This window comes from Oryx dammah, unplaced genomic scaffold (genome assembly GCF_014754425.2).
Source record: "Oryx dammah isolate SB20612 unplaced genomic scaffold, SCBI_Odam_1.1 HiC_scaffold_5, whole genome shotgun sequence".
NCBI classification, from domain to species: Eukaryota; Metazoa; Chordata; class Mammalia; order Artiodactyla; family Bovidae; genus Oryx; species Oryx dammah.
This window is the reverse complement of record NW_024070189.1, coordinates 94878728-94900259: the sequence shown is the minus strand read 5'-3', so window position 1 is coordinate 94900259 and position 21532 is coordinate 94878728. Positions and strand designations below refer to the sequence as shown.

Below are 21532 nucleotides of genomic sequence, written 5' to 3'. Positions count from 1 at the left end.
TCTGGAATGCACCCTTACATACAGGCAGACACATCTATGCCCTCATGCCAGCAAAGCACATGAACTTTCTCAAAACCTCCACTCACACACGCCCCCATACACACACCAAAACCCAGGCATAGACAGATACACCAGGACATTGCTTGATGTGACTGACACACAGGAAGACATTGTTTCACACACTGACTTCAATTCTGAGGATTCAGACTGAAAGCCCTCACCTGGGCCAACCCCAGTGACAATTCCTTCCACGGGCTGATGAAGCCTGAGCACAGGACACAGCACCCCTGCCTCTACTTGCCCACAACCCTTGGGAGCAAAGACCTCTTTCCTTTCAGGGTGGTGGCCACTGGAGGCTAAAGAAAGGAGCTAATGAAGCTGGGGGACCGTCAAGCAGGAAAGGGAGACCCCATGAATTCCAGATCCAGATAATGGGAGGAGTCCCAAAACCAGACTGAAAAGGGGAAGGGATGAGGGGTATGGGGCATACCTAGAGGAGCCTGAGGGAAATTTGTCCAGGAGCATGTCTCCCCAGGACACCAAGACCACCGTTATTAACCCTGAAGGAGCACCGCCCCCCCCCCCCCACCCGCCCGGACACACACACATCCTGCCCTCTCTCCTTGTGCCCCCTCAACCCCAGCCAAATTCCATGGCTTGGGAAGCTAGAGGATGAAGGTGATAGAAGAGGATAGGATGGTATGGGGAAGGCAGCAAACCTGGAGTTTCTGGGGGCAGCACAGAGCCCCACGCCCTGCTCTCTGCACCCCCCTCCCGCAGAGTCTGAGACCCCATCTACCTCCTAGGGTTTCAGCACATGGTGAGAGGTAATTAGAAGGGAGATGCTGGGGGGTGGGGCGGGGTTGCACAGGGGAGAGGAAAGGAGAGACAGAAAAAAAGAAACACTAAGTCAGAGACAGCTCAACAGAGACTCACAGAGAGGGGAAACAGAGAAACAAACCAGAGGAAAAAGAAATCAAGGAGACAGAGCGAGACAGACAGGGAAACCCACAGACAGAGACAAAGCTAGAAGAGAAGGAGAGAGACAGACAGATTGATAGGCATACGGGACTACTCAGAGACATCAAGACAAGCAGGGAGAGACTGTGACAGTGGAGACGCTCTGAGACCCCGAGATTTCCCCATTCAGAGGCTGGGTTCCTCCCAGACCCCCGAATCTACCCTCCCTCTTCGCCCCATTCAGCCCGGACCAGGCTCAATTCCGCAGCCCTTGCTGCCCGTGCCCCGGGGCCGGAGCGAGCCTAGTACCTTGTTGCCACTCGGACACTGCACATTAAGCCTAAGAAATAATCATAACAATAATAAAGGCGCCGCGGAGGTGGCCGGGGGTCCCAGGGCGCCTCCGCCTCGGCGTCCAGCCCCCAGCCCAGGGAGGGCGCCCCTGGGACCCGGCGCGCGGAGAAAGCAGGGGGGCGGGGGCCCCCGGGGGCTGCGGCGGCGGCTCGGGCACCACGCCCCCCCTCGGGAGCGCCCCCTGCGCGGCGGCCACTCACGATTTTCTCGGAGGCGCCCGCGCGGGACACGGTGCCGTTGAGCCCCACGAGCGAGGGCAGCGTCTGCGACATCCAGTTAGTGACCATGGCCATGGTGCTGAGCACGGCCCCGATCTTCAGCAGCGGCACCGACATCGCGCCCCCGCCTCATGCCCCGTGGCCGCCCGCCGCCTGGCGCTCCGTCCCTCGCCGCCCAGTCGCCCCAGGGGACGCGAGCGCGAGCTGGGGGCCGGGCCGGGGCCAGGCCGGCCGGGGGGCTCCGGGACGCGGGCTGCGGCTCTGCGCGCCCGGCGGGGCTCCGCTTATAAAGCGCCGCCTCGGCCCCCCCCGCACCCCCTCCCGCGCCTCCGCGCCGGGCACTTCCAGCCGCCGTGACGTCACGGCTCCGGCCCGGAGCCCGGCAGGGGGCGGGGGGCGCCCGGACTACACCCCCCCGGGCCTGGCCGCCCCGCTCTGCGCGGGACCCACCCATCCCGCGAGGGGCCCCCTCCGGCGGCCTTCCCCACCTGCCCCACCCCCACCGCCGCGGCATCCCGGCCCCGCCCCCATTGGTGTCCCCGCCTCGTTACCCCCCAACACCCCCAACCCCAGTGAGGTATTCCCGGGCCACTCTCCACGCACAGCCCCTCTCTTAGACCCCCGGGTGCTCGGCCAGCGTCTAAATGGGCACCTGCCCCACCCCGACCATCCAAAGCTGGCAGGGGGCGGGGGAGGGGCGGCCGGAGTCACAAGTCCCTATCCACCTACTGCTAGGACACCGACACCGGCTCCCTGAAAACTGGGAGACCAGGCATGGGGTGGGGGGACTCTGGTGCGCTCCCTTGAATGGGAAGGCCAAGGGCCTCCTTTTCCTTGGGGAAGGGGCACGCCGGTACCAGGACCATTCTGGAGACCACTTGGTCGTTTTCGGACGAGGGAAGCCTAGAGTGGCGCGTCAATAGATGTGATTACTCGGATGAAGGTTCGGGAATGGGGTCACTTTTGCAGTAGGAGGACCCGCCCCCCCACATGACTCCAAGGGGCGACATGGCCACCCCCGACGGCTGAGACAGGAACTAGCCTTTTGCAGACAAGTCCCAGGCGGGTCTCCACTCACAACTTGAACTTAGGGTGAGGGCGGGGAACTGATGCTTTGGACCCTCCTCCAGACCCCAGGGACCAGCTCCCCGGCCCGCCCCTTCGAAGGACGGGGGCGTGCAGTGGCCCCCGACTTTCCAACCACGCACCAGCCGGCAGCGGGGGCGGTCAGGCCGCCAGGAGGAGAGCCCGGCAGGTTTTAATTTCCTCTGTTTTCCCTGCACTCACGCCCCCTCCTGGAGTCGCCGCATCACCTCGCGTGGCCGCCGCCACCGTCGCCTTCAGCCCGCGGCCGCCGCCGTCTGGAGGCGGCGATGACTCAGGCCTTTCCTGGGTAGTGGCCGCTCACCGCCCTCGGGAGAAGCGCTGGGCATGGGGGGTACTGATGGTGGGGGTCTTGAACAATCCTTTTTTTCTGAGCTTAACGATCCGGAGAGGCAGGTTCTGCCCTTTTGTGACCTCAAGAAATGACCTCTCTCTGCCTCAGTTTCCTCATCTGCAAAGTGGATGGTTTTAAGGACCCGCAGACCTAACACCTATAAATGGCTCCCCTGTCCTGACAATCAAGCAAAAGATTTATTGAGCATCTACTATGTCCCAAGCACCATGAACAACAGATTTAAAAAGCCCTGCCTTTGTGGAGCTGAACATTCTATAGCCAACAAAGTTCCTTCTAGTCATAGCTATGGTTTTTTCAGTAGTCATGTATGGATGTGAGAGTTGGACCATAAAGAAGGCTGAGTGCCAAAGAACTAATGCCTTCAAACTGTGGTGTTGGAGAAGATTCTTGAGAGTCCCTTGGACTGCAAGGAGAGCAAACCAGTCAATTCTAAAGGAAATCAACCCTGAATATTCATTGGAAGGACTGATGTTGAAGCTGAAGCTCCCATACTTTTGGCCACCTGATGTGAAGAGTCGACTCATTGGAAAACACCCTGATGCTGGGAAAGACTGAAGGTAGGAGGAGAAAGGGACAACAGAGGATGAGATGGTGGGATGGCATCACCGACTCAATGGACATGAGTTTGAGCAAGCTCCGGGAGTTGGTGACATACAGGGAAGCCTGGTGTGCTGCAGTCGATGGGGTCACGAGGAGCCGGACAAGACTGAGCAACTGAGCAACAATAGGATCAGAAGACAACAAATGGTGATGGAGAGGAAGGGGCATATGGACTAAGGAGGGGAGTAAAACTTTAATCGAGGTGCTTGGGAAAAGTGACATTTGAGCAGAGACCTGAAGACAGTGGAGGGAGCCACTTGGATATCTGAAGGAAGAGCTCCAGGCAGGAAGCATAGCAAGTGCAAAGGCCCTGAGACAGAAGCAAGTGTTCAAGGAACAGGAAAGACGCCAGTGTGCAGGTTGCAGCAGAGTAAGTTGGGGAGGGATGGTGCTTGTAAAGCACTTTGCTGCTTGTCTGGGACATCGTGTTTCATAAATAGCTGACATTGTTATTATCTGCAACTGATAATGAGCTTTAGAAAAATGAGATGTCTCTTTGCCTACTTGTACTACAGCTTGCATTTAGGAGTGCTGAACACTTTGCAAATATACTTGCTGAGTACTGGGTGAAATCTCCCGTAAAAAGTACAGCACCTTCCCTATTTACAAGAGAGGACACCACTCAGAGAGGAGCCAGGAGATAAATTTGAGCCCAGGATTTGAACCTAGGTGGGTCTGATTTCAGATCCCCAAGCCGTTGGGCTCCAAGCCCTCCCAGTTTAGAGAATTTGAAACAGGATGATACTCTCACTCACTAACTGTTGGTGATGCAGGAAACTGCACTAGCTCCTTCCAGCCAAACTCCTTCAAGGAGTGGTCTACACTCACATCTATACTTGCTGTCTCTGCTCCCTCACCTCCCATTTCCTGTATGCTTCCCCACAGTCCTCTCACTAAAGGACCAGTGGCCCTACAATTTGTTCATCCCACAGGCTCATTCGGTCACTCTCACAGGTAAGCCCTTGTGGATCATTCCCTTCTTGAAAGTCATCTGTCCTTTGAATTCAATGCTGCACCATCACTGTCTCCTGCCTTCTTCCTAAATGTCTCCTGGGGCTTTGTCCTAGGTTCCTAGCCCCTGTCATTCTGTATTCTGTGCCTGGACCATCCATCACACTCACTCCTAGGATTTTGGTTGCATTCAGCACACTCCCACCTCAGGACCTTTGCACTTGCTGTCTTCACTATTAACACAGATATACACGTTGTTTGTTCATTTTTAAATTTTTTACTGAATGTATTTATTTCGGCTGTACCATGATATGTGAAAGCTTCCCTGTTGGCTCAGATGGTAAAGAGTCCGCCTGCAATGTTCAAGACCCAGGTTCGATCCCTGGGTTGGGAAGATCCCCTGAAGAAGGAAATGGCAAACCACTCCAGTATTCTTGCCTGGGAAATCACCATGAACAGAGGTGCCTGACAGGCTACAGTCCACGGGGTCACAATGAGTTGGACACAACTGAACTACTAACACAGGCGGGACAAATGGCATGTGGGACCTTAGTTCCCCAACCAGGGATTGAACCCAGGCTCAATACATTGGAAAACAGAGTTTTATCACCACTGGACCGCCAGGGACGTCCCTAACTTTATTTATTTATTTGGCCATGCCACCTGGCATGAGGGATCTTAGTTTCCTGGCCAGTGATTGAATCTACACCCTCGACCGTGGAAGCACAGAGTCCTAACCACTGGATGGCCAAGGAAGTCCCTGTGGTTTATTCCTTCATTTCACTTATATTTCTGGGCTCTCATTGTGTAGGTCAGAGCCATACTCTACCTTTCTCCAGAAAACTACACTTCCCAGGTTCTCTGGCACCCTGGCTTCCTGTTAGTCCCACCCCATGAGAGGCCCTGGAGGGAGACTGGAGAGTGAGCAGGAAGGGAGAGGGCCAGGGTGTTTCTTCTTTCTCTCTCTGCTTAGGGTGGCAGTGTGTATTCTGACGGTGGCCACACCTTCTCTATGACCCCATGATCCCAGCTCCCACAGCCGCTTCCTCATCACACCCTTCCTTTTGTCTTGTGCCTCCAGTAGCTTTGTGCTGTGGCTTATTCCTGGATTCCCTGATCATTCCATCAGTTTGGCGTCTCAACTCTTCCATTTCGTGACAAACTAGTTCTCTATATTATTAATACACTTCCTCTCGCTGAAACACGTAGACTGGTTTGTTTCCCTGCCTGGACTCTGAGTGATCTGACCGCTGTATCCTGAAGACCTCCCCTGGCCACCCCCGCCATCTCCATCAGCACCACCAACACCACTACCACCTCTCCATCCCTTACTCCGCTCTACTCTTTCCTGAACAATATCTATCACCATGTGACACTGTATTGTACTTTTGTTTCTGGTCTGTCTCTTCCACTAGACTTTCAGCTTCACAAGGGCTCCTACATGCCTATGTTTTCCACAGCTGCATCCTTACAGCTTAGGATAGTGCCTGGCATATAATAGTAAGTGCTCAAGGGGCTTCCTGGGTGGCTCAGTAGATAAAGAATCTGCCTGCAATGCAGGAGACACGAGTTCAATCCCTGGGTCAGGAAGATCCCCTGGAGGAAGGCACGGCAACCCACTCCAGTACTCTTGCCTGGGAAATCCCATGGACAGAGGAGCCTGGTGGGCTGGCTACAACCCAAAGGGTCACAAAAAGTTGGACACAACTGAAGCGATTGAGCACACACGCACGCATGCACAGGTGCTCAAGAAATTATTGAATTGACTGAATCTACAACTGAGACTCCCAAAGGTATTTCTACAGGCCTTATCTCCACCTAGAGCTCAAATTCCTATGCCCATCTCCTCCTTGCACGTCTCCACCTGTGTCTTTCACAGGGCTAATCACATATGACATCCACCAGCCAAACCTCAATCAAAAAGACAGGCAGAAGCAGGTGCTGGTGATGATGTGAAGAGACCAAAACCTCTCGCTAGTGGAAATATAAAATGTTGCAGACTTCTCTGAGGGCCCAGTGGGTAAGAATCCACCTGCCAATGCAGGGAACATGGGTTCGATCCCTGATCCGGGAAGATCCTATATGCTGCAGAGCAACTAAACCCATACACCACAACTTGAACCTGCACTCTAGAGTCCCTGCTCCTCAACAAGAGAAGCCACCACAGTGAGAAGCCCCTGTACCACAACCAAGAATAGCTTCTGCTCACTGCAGCTAGAGAAAACCCATGCGTAGCAAGGAAGACCCAGTACAGCGAGCCAAAAATTAATTTAAAAAGTAAAATAAACTGTTGCAACTACTTTGAGAAGCAGTTTAGCAGTTTCTTAAAATGTTAAACAGAAATTGACCTTAAGACTCAACAATTCCATCCACTCAAGAGAAATGAAAGTATATGTCCATGGAAAGACTTGCATATGAATATTCATAACAGCATTGTTCACAATTAAACAATTCAAACGCTCATCAACTGGTGAAATGATACACTATGTGGTACATCCATACACCGTGGTACATCCATACCATTGTGGCTCAGTGGTCAAGAATCTGCCTGCCAATGCAAGAGGTGTGGCTTCGATCCTTTGATCCAGGAAGTTCCCACGTGTGGCAGAGCAATTAAGGCCATGTGTCACGACTACTGCACCTGTGCTCTAGAGACTCGACTACTGGGCCCACAGGCCCTGAGCACCCTAGAGTCAGAGCTCCACAACAGGAGAAGCCACTGCAGTGAGAGCCTGAGCTCAGCAACAAAGGGTAGCCCCCGTTCAATGCAGCTAGAAAAAAGACCTCACAGCACAACTAAAAATAAATAAAATTTAAAAAAGAATAATAAGGAACAAACAACTGATATATGCCTCAACATGGGTGAACCTTAAACATATTTTGCTAAGTGAAAGAAATCAGATACAAAAGGCCACATTTTGTATGATTTCTATTTACACAAAATGTCCAGAAAAGGCGAATACAGAGACAAAGAAATTAGAGCAGTGATTGTCTGAAATGGGATGGGGTGGGAATGAACTGCAAACAGGCGTGAGGTATCTTTTGCACGTGATATAAATGTCCTCAAACTAGATTGGGATGATGTTTGCACAACTCTGAAAATTTACTCAGTCACTGAGTTGCACAGTTAGGTGGATTTAATGGTATACAAAGTGAAAATGAAAGTTGCTCAATCATGTCAGACTCTTTGCGACCCCATGGACTGTAACCTGCTGGGCTCCTCTGTCCATGGGATTCTCCAGGCAAGAATAGTGGAGTGGGTTGCCATTTCCTTCTCCAGGGGATCTTCCCGACCCAGGGATCGAACCCAGGTCTCCTGCATTGTAGTTGGATTCTTTACTGTCCGAGCCCAGAGAAGACCAATGCTATATAAATTATACCTCAAAAAAACTGTTTAAAAGGGGGACCATCCCTAAACTTTCCCTGGAAGCTCCCTCCCCCGAGGAACCCTATACTGACATGAGAATGCAGCTGCTGGTGCTAAGTCACTTCAGTCGTGTCCGACTCTGTGTGACCCCATAGACAGCAGCCCACCAGGCTTCCCCGTCCCTGGGATTCTCCAGGCAAGAGTACTGGAGTGGGGTGCCATTGCCTTCTCCGGACATGAGAATGAGTTCTTCCTTAATTTTTTTTTTTTTTCAGCATGTGGGGTCTTAGTTCCCCGACCAGGAATTGAACCCACAACCCCTGCAGTAGAAGCATGGAGTCTCACACTGGGCCACCAAGGAAGTCCCTTCCTTAAATTCTACATTCTATATTTCTTGCTTGCCCTACCCTGGTCCCAGCCCAGATGTACACACAGTTAGAAACTATCGATTATGCCCCTCTTGTGTTCTTTCTCTGTCCTACTTCTCCATTCATATTATCACCAATGCCAGCTGAAACTGATGTAGAAATATCTCCAGAAAGTGTCCCTTTTTCACTGTCACCATCACCACTCTAAACATCGTGTTGGGGAGTGCTACAGATTGAATGTCAGTATCCCCCTACTCCTTCCAAATTCACATGCTGAAAGCTAACCTTCAATGTGATAGTGTCTGGAGGTGAAGTCTTTGGGAGGTGACTGGGTCCTGAGGGTGGAGTCCTCATGTACAGGATTAGTGCCCTAACACAGAGACCCCCAGAGAGCTCCCTCTCCTTCCACGTGAGGACACAGTGAGAAGACACCAAATAGCTGGTCCTTACCAGACACCAAACCTACCAGCACTTTCACTCTAATCCGGGGCTTCCCCAACTCCAGAACTGAATAGAATTCTGTTGTTTATAAGCCACCTGGTCTATGTTATTCTATTACAGCAACCTGAACACACCAGGAGCCATGAGAAGAAATCTTTTTCCCCTGACCTGAAAATTATCAGGAGGAAAAAAAGTTTGTAACAGTCAGAAATAGTGACAATAATTGCTAAGGTTTATTGAGTACTTATTATGAGAAGGCAGTGGCACCCCACTCCAGTACTCTTGCCTGGAAAATCCCATGGACAGAGAAGCCTGGTAGGCTGCAGTCCATGGGGTTGCGAAGAGTCGGACACAACTGAGTGACTTCATTTTCACTTTTCACTTTCATGCACTGGAGAAGGAAATGGCAACCCACTCCAGTGTTCTTGCCTGGAGGATCCCAGGAACAGGGGAGCCCGGTGGGCTGCCGTCTATGAGGTCGCACAGAGTCGGACACGACCGAAGCGACTTAGCAGCAGCAGCTGCAGAAGCAGAAGCTTTCTTTGGAAGGAAAGCTATGACAAACGTAGACAGTGTATTAAAAAGCAGAGACATTATTTTGCCAACAAAGGTTCATATAGTCAAAGCTATGGTTTTTCCAGTAGTCATGTAAGTATGTGAGAGTTGGACCATAAAGGAGGCTGAGCACTGAAGCATTGATGCTTTCAAATTGTGGTGCTGGAGAAGACTTGTGAGAGTCCTTTGGACAGCAAGGAGATCAAATCACTTGATCCTAAAGGAAATCAACTCTGGATATTCACTGGAAGGACTAATGCTGAACCTCCAGTACTTTGGCCACCTGATGCGAATAGTCAACTCATTGGAAAAGACTCTGATGCTGGGGAAGATTGAAAGCAAAAGGAGATAGGGACAGAAAAGGCTAAGAGAGTTAGATAGCATCACCAACCAATGGACATGAATTTGAGCAAACTCTGGGAGATAGTGAAGGACAGGGAAGCCTGGCATGCTGCAGCCCATGGAGTTGCAAAGAGCTGGACACAACTTAGCAAGTGAACAACAACATGAGCTAGGCACCATTTGTAGCAATGTACATGTAATCACTCATTTACCCTCAGAATACCAATATGAAGTAGATAATTTCAATTTTTAAAATGAGGAAATAGTGACACAGAGATGCTAAGAAATTTTTCCAAGATCCCCTGGAATCTAGCCCAGACTCTGGAGCCTGTTCCTGGATCATTCGGCCCTATTCAAACGGGAAAGAATAAATGTTGATCTGTACCTCACGTCATATACAAAAACCAATTCCAGGTAGATTTTACATCTAAATATGAGAGGTAAACAATGAGTATTTTAAGTAAATATAGAAGAACATCTTCATGCTGTAGGATGGGCAAAGATTTCTAAAACAGGACACTAACAAGCACTAACCTTGAAGGAAAAACATTATTATTTAAACTACATTCAGGGACTTCCCTGGTTAGTCCAGTGGTTAAGCATTATCCTTCCAAAGCATGGGATGTGGGTTTGATCCTTAGTCAAGGAACTAAGATCCCACATGCTGTGGGGCAACTAAGCCTGCAAGCTGCAACTAGAGAAGCAGCACAACGAAGACCCAACCCAGCACAGCCAAAAATAATTAAAGTTCATTTGTTAAAAAAAAAAATACCATAGTTAAAAATAAACTACATTCAAATTAAATTCTATTTATCAAAGACATTAAGAGAATGAAAAGACAAGCCACACAGTGGAAGATACTTGCAATCCTATGTCCAACAAAGAACTGATATCCTAATTTTAATTTATATGAGAAACAGAAATACAGATACAAAATTTGGATGTATACAAAACACATATTCTTACAAATCAATAAGAAAAAGGCAGACAGCCTAATAGCAAAATGGGCGAAAGACTTGAAAAGGCATTTCACAAAAGGAAATACTCAAGTGGTCAATAAACATGTGAAAAGGTATTTAAATATTATTAGTCATCATGAAGTGTAAATTAAACCCAAAATGTGATACCACTATACACCCATCAGAATGTCTAAAGCAAAACAAAGACAACACCAAGTGTTGGTAATGACGCAGAGCAACTGGAAGGCTCAGACTCCACTAGTGGCACAGTAAACTGGTAAACTCTTTGAAGAGTCTTTGAAACTTTCGAAGACTGTTTGGCACCTACCTCCTCAAGTTCAATATATTCCTCCCCTGTGTATGCGTTCAGTTACTAAGTCATATCTGACTCTTTGTGATCCCAAGGACTGTAGACCACCAGGTTCTTCTGTCCATGGAATTCTCCAGGCAAAAATACTGGAGTGGGTTGCCATTTCCTATTCCAGGGGATCTTACTGATCCAGAGACCAAACTCGTGTCTCCTGCATCTGCTGTATTGGCAGGCAGCTTCTTTACCACTGAGCCACCTGGGAAGCCCATATTCCTCCCCTATGACTCAGCAGTCCTTCTAGGTATATATACTTGAGTCTCACTATTTGTGGGTTCCGTGTTGTCAAACTCACCTACTCACTACAATTTATTTGTAATCCCAAAATCAATCCTCCTGGAGATTTTGTGGTGATCCATGGATGTCCACAGGGTAGCAAAAATACTGAGTCACTGACACGCAGGTTCCCAATGGAGAGCCAATGCAGCCATGCTGTGGGCCTCTTGTTTCAGTTCTCATAATTGCAAACAACTTTCTTTCTCACAGTCTACTTGACGCTGAAATTTTCAACATTCTTATGCACTTTATTGGTGATCTCGCTGTTTTAAGGGACCACGTGCACAGTGCTAAGTTCTGTCTAGTGTTCTAGGCAAAGGAAGGTTGTAAAGTGTCCTCTAGAGAAAATAGGACTCATTGATAAGCTTTGCTCAAGAGTGTCTTTGGGGGACTCAGTTGGTGGTCCAGTGGTTAAGAATCTGCCTTACAATGCAGGGGCCGCAGGTTCGAGCCCTGGTTGGGGGAACTAAGATCCCATATGCTGAGGAGTAACTAAGCCTGAGTGTTTGCCTGCATGCTCTGGAGCCCGTGCACCACAACTAGAGAGCCCCTACGACGCAACTACTGAACCCTAGAGACACAACTAGAGAAAAGTCCAGGCACCGCAAGGAAACATCCCACAAGACGCAAGATCCCGCGAGCCACAGCTAAGACCTGATGTAACCAAGTAAATTAATTTAACTAAGTTTTAAAAAAAGAATGCCTTTGGCCATGAGTTTGATGCCAATGAATCAGCAACATATATTAAATAAAGTATTTTTAAACACAAACATTCATAAAACGGGTTTGCATATCGTTTCGTAAACAAAAATGTGACCAGAGCCTTGCAGGAATCTAATGCCATGATGACTCAGTATTCACAGCATACAGTCTTTACCTCACCAATTCTTTATAGAACATAATCACTTCGAAAAAAGAGAATCTACTGTATATATACACCCAACAGAAATGCAAACAAGCATCACTACAGGCAGGGATCAGGGTGTTTATTTAAGAATGTTTGTGTCAGCCACAAACTTCACCAACCCAAATGCCAAGAATGGATATATCACACTCGAGATATTCACACAATGGAACACCACAAAGCAATAGAAACAAGCAGTCTACCACAAAACAATAATATGGAGGAATGTGACAAGCACTATGCTGAGCAAAACAAACTAGGCACCAAAAACAATATATTTAGTGACTTCATTAAGTTGAAAAGCAGGTCAAACCAGTGCATAGTAAGACTGCACTAGGTGGACGGGAACGTGAAAGCGCAGATGGGAACTAGAAGAGGCATCGGGGGCCCCGGATTCTTACAAAGCTCTGTTTCTCTAGCCGGTACTGGTCACATTATGTCACTTTAAGACACTTTCTAAAGAGCACTGTTATGATTTGCATACCTCTTTGCAGATATGTTTTATGTCAAAAAGGAAGTTCGCTCAAAAATATGAACTAAGATAGCAAGCATAAAGAGACTTCCCAGGTGGCTCAGTGGTAGAGAATCTGCCTGCCAATGCGGGAGGGCCGGGTTCAATCCCTGGAGAAAGAAAAGACAAGCCACTCCAGTATTCTTGCCTGGGGAATCCCATGGACAGAGGAGCCTGGCAGGCTACAGTCCAGAGTCCTAAAAGAGCCGGTGACGACTTAGCAACTTAACAACAACAACCAAGTATAAAATGTAAGTGTCATTTCTGTTTGATATGCAGCAGGTAAAAATGCTAGAATGTCCAGTGGAAAAGCTAGAAAACAAACCAAGCAAAACTCAGTGTCCTTTGCAAGAAGCCAAGTGGCCTCTGTCAAAGGGACCATGCTGGCTCCCATGATATTTCATTCACACAGAGGAAAGGCATGGATTTCTGTGCACACATACAGAGCTTTGCATCCCTCAGAACACACAGACACACATGGTATTAATCTTCTAGCCTGTGCCTGCCTTGAGCTTTTTTTTTTTTTTTTTTTTTTGCTTCGTTACAACAAGTGTTTAGAAATGGTGTTGAAACATCTTCTCCCAGGAATTCTCTATCTTGCCATCTCTGCTTTCCTGTCTGGTTCAGAATTCCAAGAGGAGACTCCAAAGGAGACAGCAGGCCTGGCTGAGGACTTCGGCCACTAGTCAATGAGACGCGCATTCCCCCTACCCGCTAAGTGTTGGTCCTGCTCTACCCACGGCTGCCGCCAACTTGCCTCTGGTTTTGTTAGCTCTTGTAATAATTCTGTTTTCATACCTTTACTCTCCCTATGCCAGTCTGTCTTCCAAGTTACAACCAGAGGATCTCTCCCTCTTACAAATCCAACCATGTCTCATTCTTGGCTTTAAAACCTTGTATTTAAACAACAAAAAAGCAGACATCCCAATTTTGAAAATGGACAAAGGTCTTGACTAGACATTTCTCCAAAGAAGATATACAGATGGCAAACAAAAAACACATGAAAAAATGCTCAACATCATTAGCTCTTCTTTTTCCAACATCACTTAATGAAATGCAAATTGAGGCCACAATGAAGAACCGCCTTACACACCTGCAAATGAGAGCCCAGGAGCCACAACTATTGAGCTGATGTGCCAGAAGTACTGACGCCCAAGCGCCCTAGAGCTGGTGTTCTGCAACAAGAGAAGCCACTGCAATGAGAAGCCTGTACACCATAACTCGAGAGGGGCCCCCATTCAACACAACTATATAAAAGCCCACGAGCAACAAAGACCCAGCACAGCCAAAAATAAATAAATAAACTAAAAATAAATAAAATTTCTTTTTAAAATAATAACACTTTTTTTTTTTTTTAAGAGTAAACCAGCACTGAGAACCTACTGGGTTTCCCAGAAGCAGCACAAGTCAGTTTCTCTGCACAGGCTTCATGGAACCTATTCTGACTCCTCTCTGCTCCTTCTGGTTTCTTCTTGATCTGTGGCTGAGCTCTGAATGGATGAGGGCCTCCCTGGTGGCTCAGATGGTAAAGAATCTGCCTGCAAAGCAGGGGACCTGGGTTTGGTCCGGGGATCAGGAAGATCCCCTGGAGAAGGGAATGGTTACCCATTCCAGTATTCTTGCCTGGGAAACCCCAGAGATAGAGCTATAGTCCATGGGGTCTCAAAGAGTTGGAACACAACTGAGCAACTAACACTCTGAATGGATGGGGGTTGTGAGACAGACCAGGCTTCTGTTCTGGAAGTGAAGATAAATCAGTATTCTCAGACATGAGTTCCTGGAAAAACGCGAACAAAGTCTCCTGCCCCTGCCACAAAGCCCTTCTCCCCAACACAGCCAGGCTCAACTTGAAAGAAGTTAAATCTTCATCTCACTCCTTGAAAGCTCAAACAGTCACCCAGCCTCGGTGTCTGGTATAAGGCTTGAAACACAGAAGACTCACAATGGATGCTTTCTAAATGAATACATGAATGCATGAATAAATGAAAACAGCCAGTCACTGCTTCCCAGGCACTGGCCACCAAATTCTGGGGACAGAGTCATTGCTAACACCAGCTGCTGAGATCATAAGAAATCTACACACATCCATGTGGTCAACTTGTATGGATATAGAAAATCACTGTGCCTATATACCCATAGGGGAGATACGGCACACGTGTGTCCCGGTGCCCAGTTTGACCAATGCCAAGAACGTGGCTCCTAAACGTACACACATACGCGCATGGACACTATAGACACACTACTGTTGGGGCAGGGTTAGAGTGAAGTGAGTCACACACAAGCAGACTTTGATCCCGCCTTTATTTAAAATTTCATTATTTTGTTCATCATGGATTTTTTTTGCATTGATTTTGATTTTCTTAAAATATTGCATAAAAATATTTATCTTGGGGGCTTCCCAGGTATCCCAGTGGTTAAGAATCTGCCTTGCAATGCAAGGGACACTGGTTCGATCCCTGGTCCAAGATCCCACATGCCACGGAGCAACTAAGCCCGTGGACCACCACTACTGAGCCTGTGCTCTGAAGCCCTTGAGCCACAACTACTGAACCCACAGGCTTCAATTACTGAAGCCCGAGCACCCTAGAGCCTGTGCTCCGCAACAAGAGAAGCCACCACGATGAGAAGCCCGAGCACCCCAACGAAGAGTAGACCCCCTCTCGCCTCAGCTAGAGAAAAGCCTGCGTGCAGCAGTGAAGACCCATCACAGCCAAAAAGTAAAAATAAATCTTTTTTAAAAAATATTGGTTTCTGAAACTATTGGCCCCTCCTTCAATTCTGCACCCAAGGCGAGTGCCTCACCTGTCTCACACCCTGGCCAGGACTGTGATTGACACACACCCCCGACCAAGGGCATCTGCCTGTACCTTCTCACCAGAGTCAACGGGACACACACACAGTCTCTGCACAAACCTCATTCTACCGCTAGATGTCGCCCCAGCTCCTTCAGCTTGAGCTCAGCAGCAACCCCTTAGGAAGAAAACGTCCAATTCACTTAATTATCTGGGAGTCCTCGAGATTTCCTTTTACTTCCCTCCACCCGAAACATTTACATTCTCTAATGAAGCCCTGGGGGAACAGCGTCTTAATCCTAAATAGTGGTGCCCTGGAGTGCTAGAATTTTTAGGCACAGATGAAGACGGGTTTTCCTAATGCCTGTGATCCAGGAGCGATGGTTGACTTGAAATTGGTGTGGGATAACCCAAGGGGACCTTCCCTTGGCACGAGTCCCACTGTTTGAGAAAGAAAGAGACTCTGTGGGGGGAGGAGGAGGAGGGACTGATCCATTCATTCGACAGATATTTTTTGAGATCCTACTGCATGCCAGGCTCTGCTGTAAACACTGATACAACAGATCACCGGACCCCGATAAGTTGCCCCTCTAGGGGGAGAGAGACAATAATTTGTTGTTTTGTTGTTGTTTAGTCTCTAAGTCATGGCCGACTCTTTTGTGACCTCATGGACTATAGCCCGACAGGCTCCTCTGCCCAGGCTCCTCTGTTCCTCTGCCTGGGATTCCCCAAGCAAGAACACTGGAGTGGGTTGCCATTTCCTTCTCCAGGGGATCCTCCCGACCCAGGGACTGAACCCATGTCTTCTGCATGGCAGGCAGATTCTTTACCACGGAGCCACCTAGGAAGCCCAATAAGTGAATAAACAAATCCTGGAAATGTAGTGACAAAGGCTATCAAGAAAAACAGCACGGAGTCAGAGCTCTCAGAGGAGGCGACATTTAAGCAGAAGAGGAGGGAGGAAGTTGAGTAGCCACCTAGGGGAACAGTCTCCCAGGCAGAGGGAATGACACGTGCAAAGGCCCTGAGGCATGCAGTATAAACTGAGCTATTCCTCCTGTCCCATCCTGTGAGGACCCCAGGAAAGAGGGGACCCCAAAGTCACACAGTACCAGAGATGTAGCTAGATCTTTTTTATTTTTTTGACTGCTGAGTCTTCATTCCTTTGCTCGGGCTTTCTCTAGTTGCTACAAGTGGAGACTACTCTCTGGTTTCGATGCAATGGCTTCTCATTACAGTGGCGTCTCTTGTTGTAGAGCACAGGCTCCGGGGCACACAGGCTCAGTAGCTGAGGTGCACTGAGGCTTAGTAGCCCTCCATGGCATGTGGCATCTTCCCAGACCAGGGATTGGACCAGTGTCCCCTGCATTGGCAGGTACATTCTTAACCACTAGAATACCTGGGAAGTCCCAATGTAGCTAGATCTGAAACAGGACTTCCCAGTGGCCAGGAAGGGAGCATCTTTCCAACAGGAAAGATGGTGAGCCTTGAAGCTATCAAGCTCTCTGGTAGCTCCAGACCCTGGATGGATGGACGACAACTCTGACATGTATTACTTTCCTGTTCTCAGGGTAAAATCCAAGCTCCTATCCACAGCCCACAAGTTTCTACTTGGTCTGATCCTTTTTTGGCTTCCCTGGCCTCATCTTCCCCTCGACTTTTCCTTCCCTCACTCTTCTCTAGCCACACCAGCCTTCTTGCTGCTCCTCAAACACTCCAAGCTTGTTCCTACCTCAGGGCCTTTGCACTTGCTGTTCCTGCTTTGAAAGCTTTCCCCTTGGACACAGAAGGCATCTCTCTCACTTCTCAGGGAGCCTCAAATACCACCTCCTTAGAGACACAGTCTCTATCACACCTGCTAAAGCAGCTCCCCACCCCACCCACCACCATCATTCTTTAACCTCCTTTGTTGTTTAGTCACTAAGTGGTGTCTGACTCTTTTGTGACCCCATGGACTGTAGCCAGTCAGGCTCCTCTGTCCATGGGATTTTCCAGGCAAGAATACTGGAGTGGGTTGCCATTTCCTTCTCCAGGAGATCTTCCCCACCCGGGGATAGAACCTGCATCTCCTTGTGGATTCTTTACCACTAAGCCACAAAGGAAGTCCTTAACCTCCTTTACCCTGTTTAATTATTCTTCATGCCACTTGCACTGTATTATATATTGATTTAGTTGTTCACACTGTATTATATATTTATTCAATTTTTGTCTGTCTCTCCTACTACAAGGTCAACCTCAGGAGGGCAGGGACTTGATGACTTGGTTCAAGGCTGTATCTCCAGTGCTTCATCATATCTGTTGATTGAATGGACAAAGGCATAATTTCCAGAAAGGACCCCTGGTGGAGCCCAGGGCCCATCAATGACGGGGAAGGAGGTTCTGGGAAACAATGGAGGAGACTAGGAAGGGACAGAGTGTCCATTTTCCAGACCTCTCTCTTCGCTGGGGCGCTAGGCTGGGTGGTGTCACTCAGACACCACTTAGTGACTAAACACAGTAGCGCCCACTGTAGCTAGTGGTAGGACCCGACCAGCATCACCCCAACTGCTTACCCCAGCTAAATTCTGCCCCATCCACCGTTTAGCCCCGCCTCCCGGACTCAGTTTAGTCCCGCCCCCAAACAGCCTCATTTAGCTCCTCCCCCATGAATTTTCATGTGAGCCCCGCCCCCAAGCGTCTCCCACCCTTCTCTGGTGTCACCCAACAGCACCTCTCACTGCACTCTCCCGCACCCCTAGACAATCTTGGCCACAGGACAGGAAACCTAGTTTCCTAAAGGTTAGCAGGGGTGAGGGAAGAGTCCCCAGATGGTGGTTCCAAGGATCCTTCTTGGAAACGCAATTCAACTTCCCTCCTTGTGCATTTTTATCCACCAATCTCTTGAGTGTACGCATCTTTTGGTTTCTTGTCTCTCACTCAGCTGACTTTCTTTACTTCTTTGGGATTCGTGTATCAATCGAGCACCTGTAGTGTGCAGCCTGATGCCTGGCATTAAGCACACTCCCCATCCCAGTCAGTACTTGGATACTGTGATGGGAGAACAGAGTGAGGGAGGGGACCTCTTGAGGTCTTCTGTGACCTGGAAATCCTTCTACCTAGAGTCTGATCTCCATCCCTCCCAATGTCCCCAGACCCCTAGGGTGGGCACAAGGGTCTGATTTCTTTCTTCTCTCTCTCTCTCTCTTTTTTTTGCCACACCACGCATCTTGTGGGATCTTAGTTCCCTGACCAGGGATTGAACCCAGGCTCTCAGTAGTGACAGTACAGAGTGCTAACCGCTGGACTGTCAGGGAAGGCTCTTTTTCTTCTCTTGACCACAAAAGAGAAGGTACCAGGACTGTTCTTCCTCTGAGTTTCTACCTAGAAACCCTTCTAGTGTGTACACAGGCACAGTCCACACCCATAGAGTAGATTATTTAACAAGACAGTAAATGTGTGGGTTCAGGAGCCTTGGTTCAGTCCTAGCTCTGCCACACCCTAGCTGTCTGAGCTTAAGCAAGTGACCTAACTTTCCAGTGCCTTGGTTTCCCCATCTGTAAACTGAAGGTAACATGAGCACCCATTAATTACTGATTAAATACCTTAGTTCATTCTGTGTGCTTGAAACAGTGCCAGGCACATAATAAGCATTTAATAAGTGTTAGCTGTTATCATAATTATTATTTTATTATTTTGGATTCCAGCTTCCTTCTGAGCTTCTGAGATGAGAATTTAGGGGGCTCCCACCCCCATGATGGAGGAGGAAAGAGGTTTCCCAATAGCATTAGAAAGCTGGGACCACCCCTCCTTTTGCAAAGCCTGCTCAAGAGGTGAGGTAGCATGGAGAGGGAGACATGCTTCTGTGAAAGCATGGATTGTGCAGTGCACACACACACACGGATATACACGTTTGCACACACAGTCCTTGCCCCACACACCCCCTTTTAGAATGACTTGGGCACAGAACAACACACAATTACCCAAAGCTCCCGCACAGCCACACACCTGGCCGCACACATTTTGTACAATACCCAGGCAGATGAACAGAGTCATGGGAACACTGACACACACAGTCCTTTACACACGGTCACAGCTGCCCAAATGCCACTGGGATTAACACAGACCTCACTTGCTGCCACTCTGCCAGTCACACACACATACACAGCTCCAGGTTGCAGACCCACAAGCCTCCCACTGTCACAACAGCCCTTCAAGTCACAGCTTCCAGCTGTGACACTCAGACTCTGCCTCACGTACACACACCCTCTCCCAATCCCGCCCCAACTCACGCACAGCCGGCCCCACACCTGCACAGCCACACACGCAAACTCTCAGTCACACCCAACCGTGACACAAAGGCCCCCACGTTTACCCAGCACCCCTCCAGCACCTCACACACAGCCCCATCAGTCACACACATGTGAGTCCCACCCCCTGCCCACACTGGGGGGTGCTGGAGAGGAGTGGTGGGGCTGTGATGGGGGGAGTGAAGGACAAGTAATGCCCAAACCCCCCTGAAGTCCCCTCCCACAACCCCACTAAGCTCGAGCGAGATGGCGAGTGTAGGCTCCGGATCACCAAGAGGTTGAGAACCCCGAAGCTGGAGTCAGGTGGTCCCCCAAACCTAGGATGCTTTGAAGCTGAATTTAAAGCTTCCCTTATTCCCAAAGCCAGGGTGGACGGCCCAGCCCCTCCCCCGCTGCGACCCCCCTTCCCTCACCGCCCCGGGGGGGAAGCCATGGAGCCCCCAGTCCCGTTTCTGCGGGACCTCCTGAGCCCCCTCCCCTCCTGGAGCCCTCCGCGCCCGCACCTGCCCGCCGGGCCCCTACCTGTCCGGCGAGGCCTGAACACAGTAGCAGCAGCAGCAGCGGCGGCGGCGGCGGCGGGACCGCGAGCGGCCACATGACGTGCCCCCGGCCCGGCGTCCCGTCCCCCGCCCGCCCTAGCGGCGCCTCGGCCCGGGGACCGCCACCAGGCGCGACCCCGCCCGCCCGCCGGCCAGGGCGACCCTCCGCCGCCACCTCCCCCGCCTCGCCGGCGGCTGGGATCCCGCCCCACCCCCGCCCCCCGCGCTCGCTCAGAGTCTTTGTTGCGGGCTCCGCCCCCCAGCCCAACCCCCAGCTCGTTTTTCGGGAGCGGATCTTACTGGGTCTGGGGGTGGGGAAGAGGGGGAAGGAAGAAGGGGAGGGTAGCTGGGGACGCGACCCAGAACCCCAAGGCCATGGGGGGTGGTCAGGGAGATGGGGGGAGGGAGTGAGGTTCCATCACGTGCTTGTCAATTTCCCCCTCCCTGGACATTTCCTACGTTGTCGTGAGGGGTGGGAGGGGGATCAAGGGACGGATTAGTAGGAGGAAGGCCTGGTAGCAAAGAAGAGACAGTGAGAGGCCTCATGTTTAAAGAAGTCAGGAGTGAACGGAGAAACTGAGGCAGAGTGTGTGAAACTCTTCTTTGCAGGAAGGGGTCACGGCCACGACATGGGGGGCGACGGGTGGAGTGGAAGAAGGAGACAAAAAGGAAGACAGATGCAGCGGGCGGGAGATCGTTAGACTAGGCCGAAAGGGGTGACCAGCTGGTGGGCACCTTGTTTTCACCTCTTCCCCTTCTCCAGGGGTCCTCGGGCTGTCTCCCTTCCCCCACCACATCTGCGACTGTCTCTCCCTCTCATTTCAATGCCCCAAGGCTGGAGACTAGAATCCTAAGAGAATCAGTACTAATGCCACCTCCGCACGAAGCTATTTGCAGATGAAGAGCGTCCTTGTCTTGCCTCCATCCTTTCTCTGCCTCCCGGCTCATCGGCTTCCCCAATCATCTCTCCAAAGTCCTTCCATGGCTTTTTTGAGGGGGAGGGGTAGTAAGGGAGCAGGCCAGTCAGGTTATAGAGGAATTGATCATAAATATTGGGAATGGGGAAGCATGGAATTTTGCTGATCCTATTGTGTGGGACAGATAACAAGTTATGCGTGTTTTTGTCAAAGCAAGGAGAAAGAGCTTGTTATACGATAAGACCTGGGTTCCACCCTGGTCTGTCCCTTCTCGGCCATGCAATGCCAGGCAAAGAGATTTCCTTCTCTTGGGAGAACTGTTTCCTCTTGAGTTGTTGGGGACTTTGTGACTCACGCATAAAGAGA

At 49.9% G+C, this 21532-nt stretch overlaps 1 protein-coding gene across 2 annotated transcripts in view; it reads right to left on the bottom strand.

Annotated features, from left to right (window-relative positions):
• OLFM2 (olfactomedin 2) overlaps positions 1 to 20394 on the bottom strand; it is a 73431-nt gene extending 53037 nt beyond the window's left edge. Inside the window, exon 1 of one of the 2 annotated variants that reach the window (XM_040240762.1) lies at positions 20233 to 20394. In XM_040240762.1, the coding sequence (XP_040096696.1) occupies positions 20233 to 20307 (75 nt within the window). In that variant the 5' untranslated portion in view covers positions 20308 to 20394. Of the gene's footprint in view, positions 1 to 1514; positions 1658 to 20232 lie in introns of those variants that run through there. The other variant, XM_040240761.1, reaches the window with a different exon arrangement.
• Positions 20395 to 21532: the final 1138 nt, after the last annotated feature.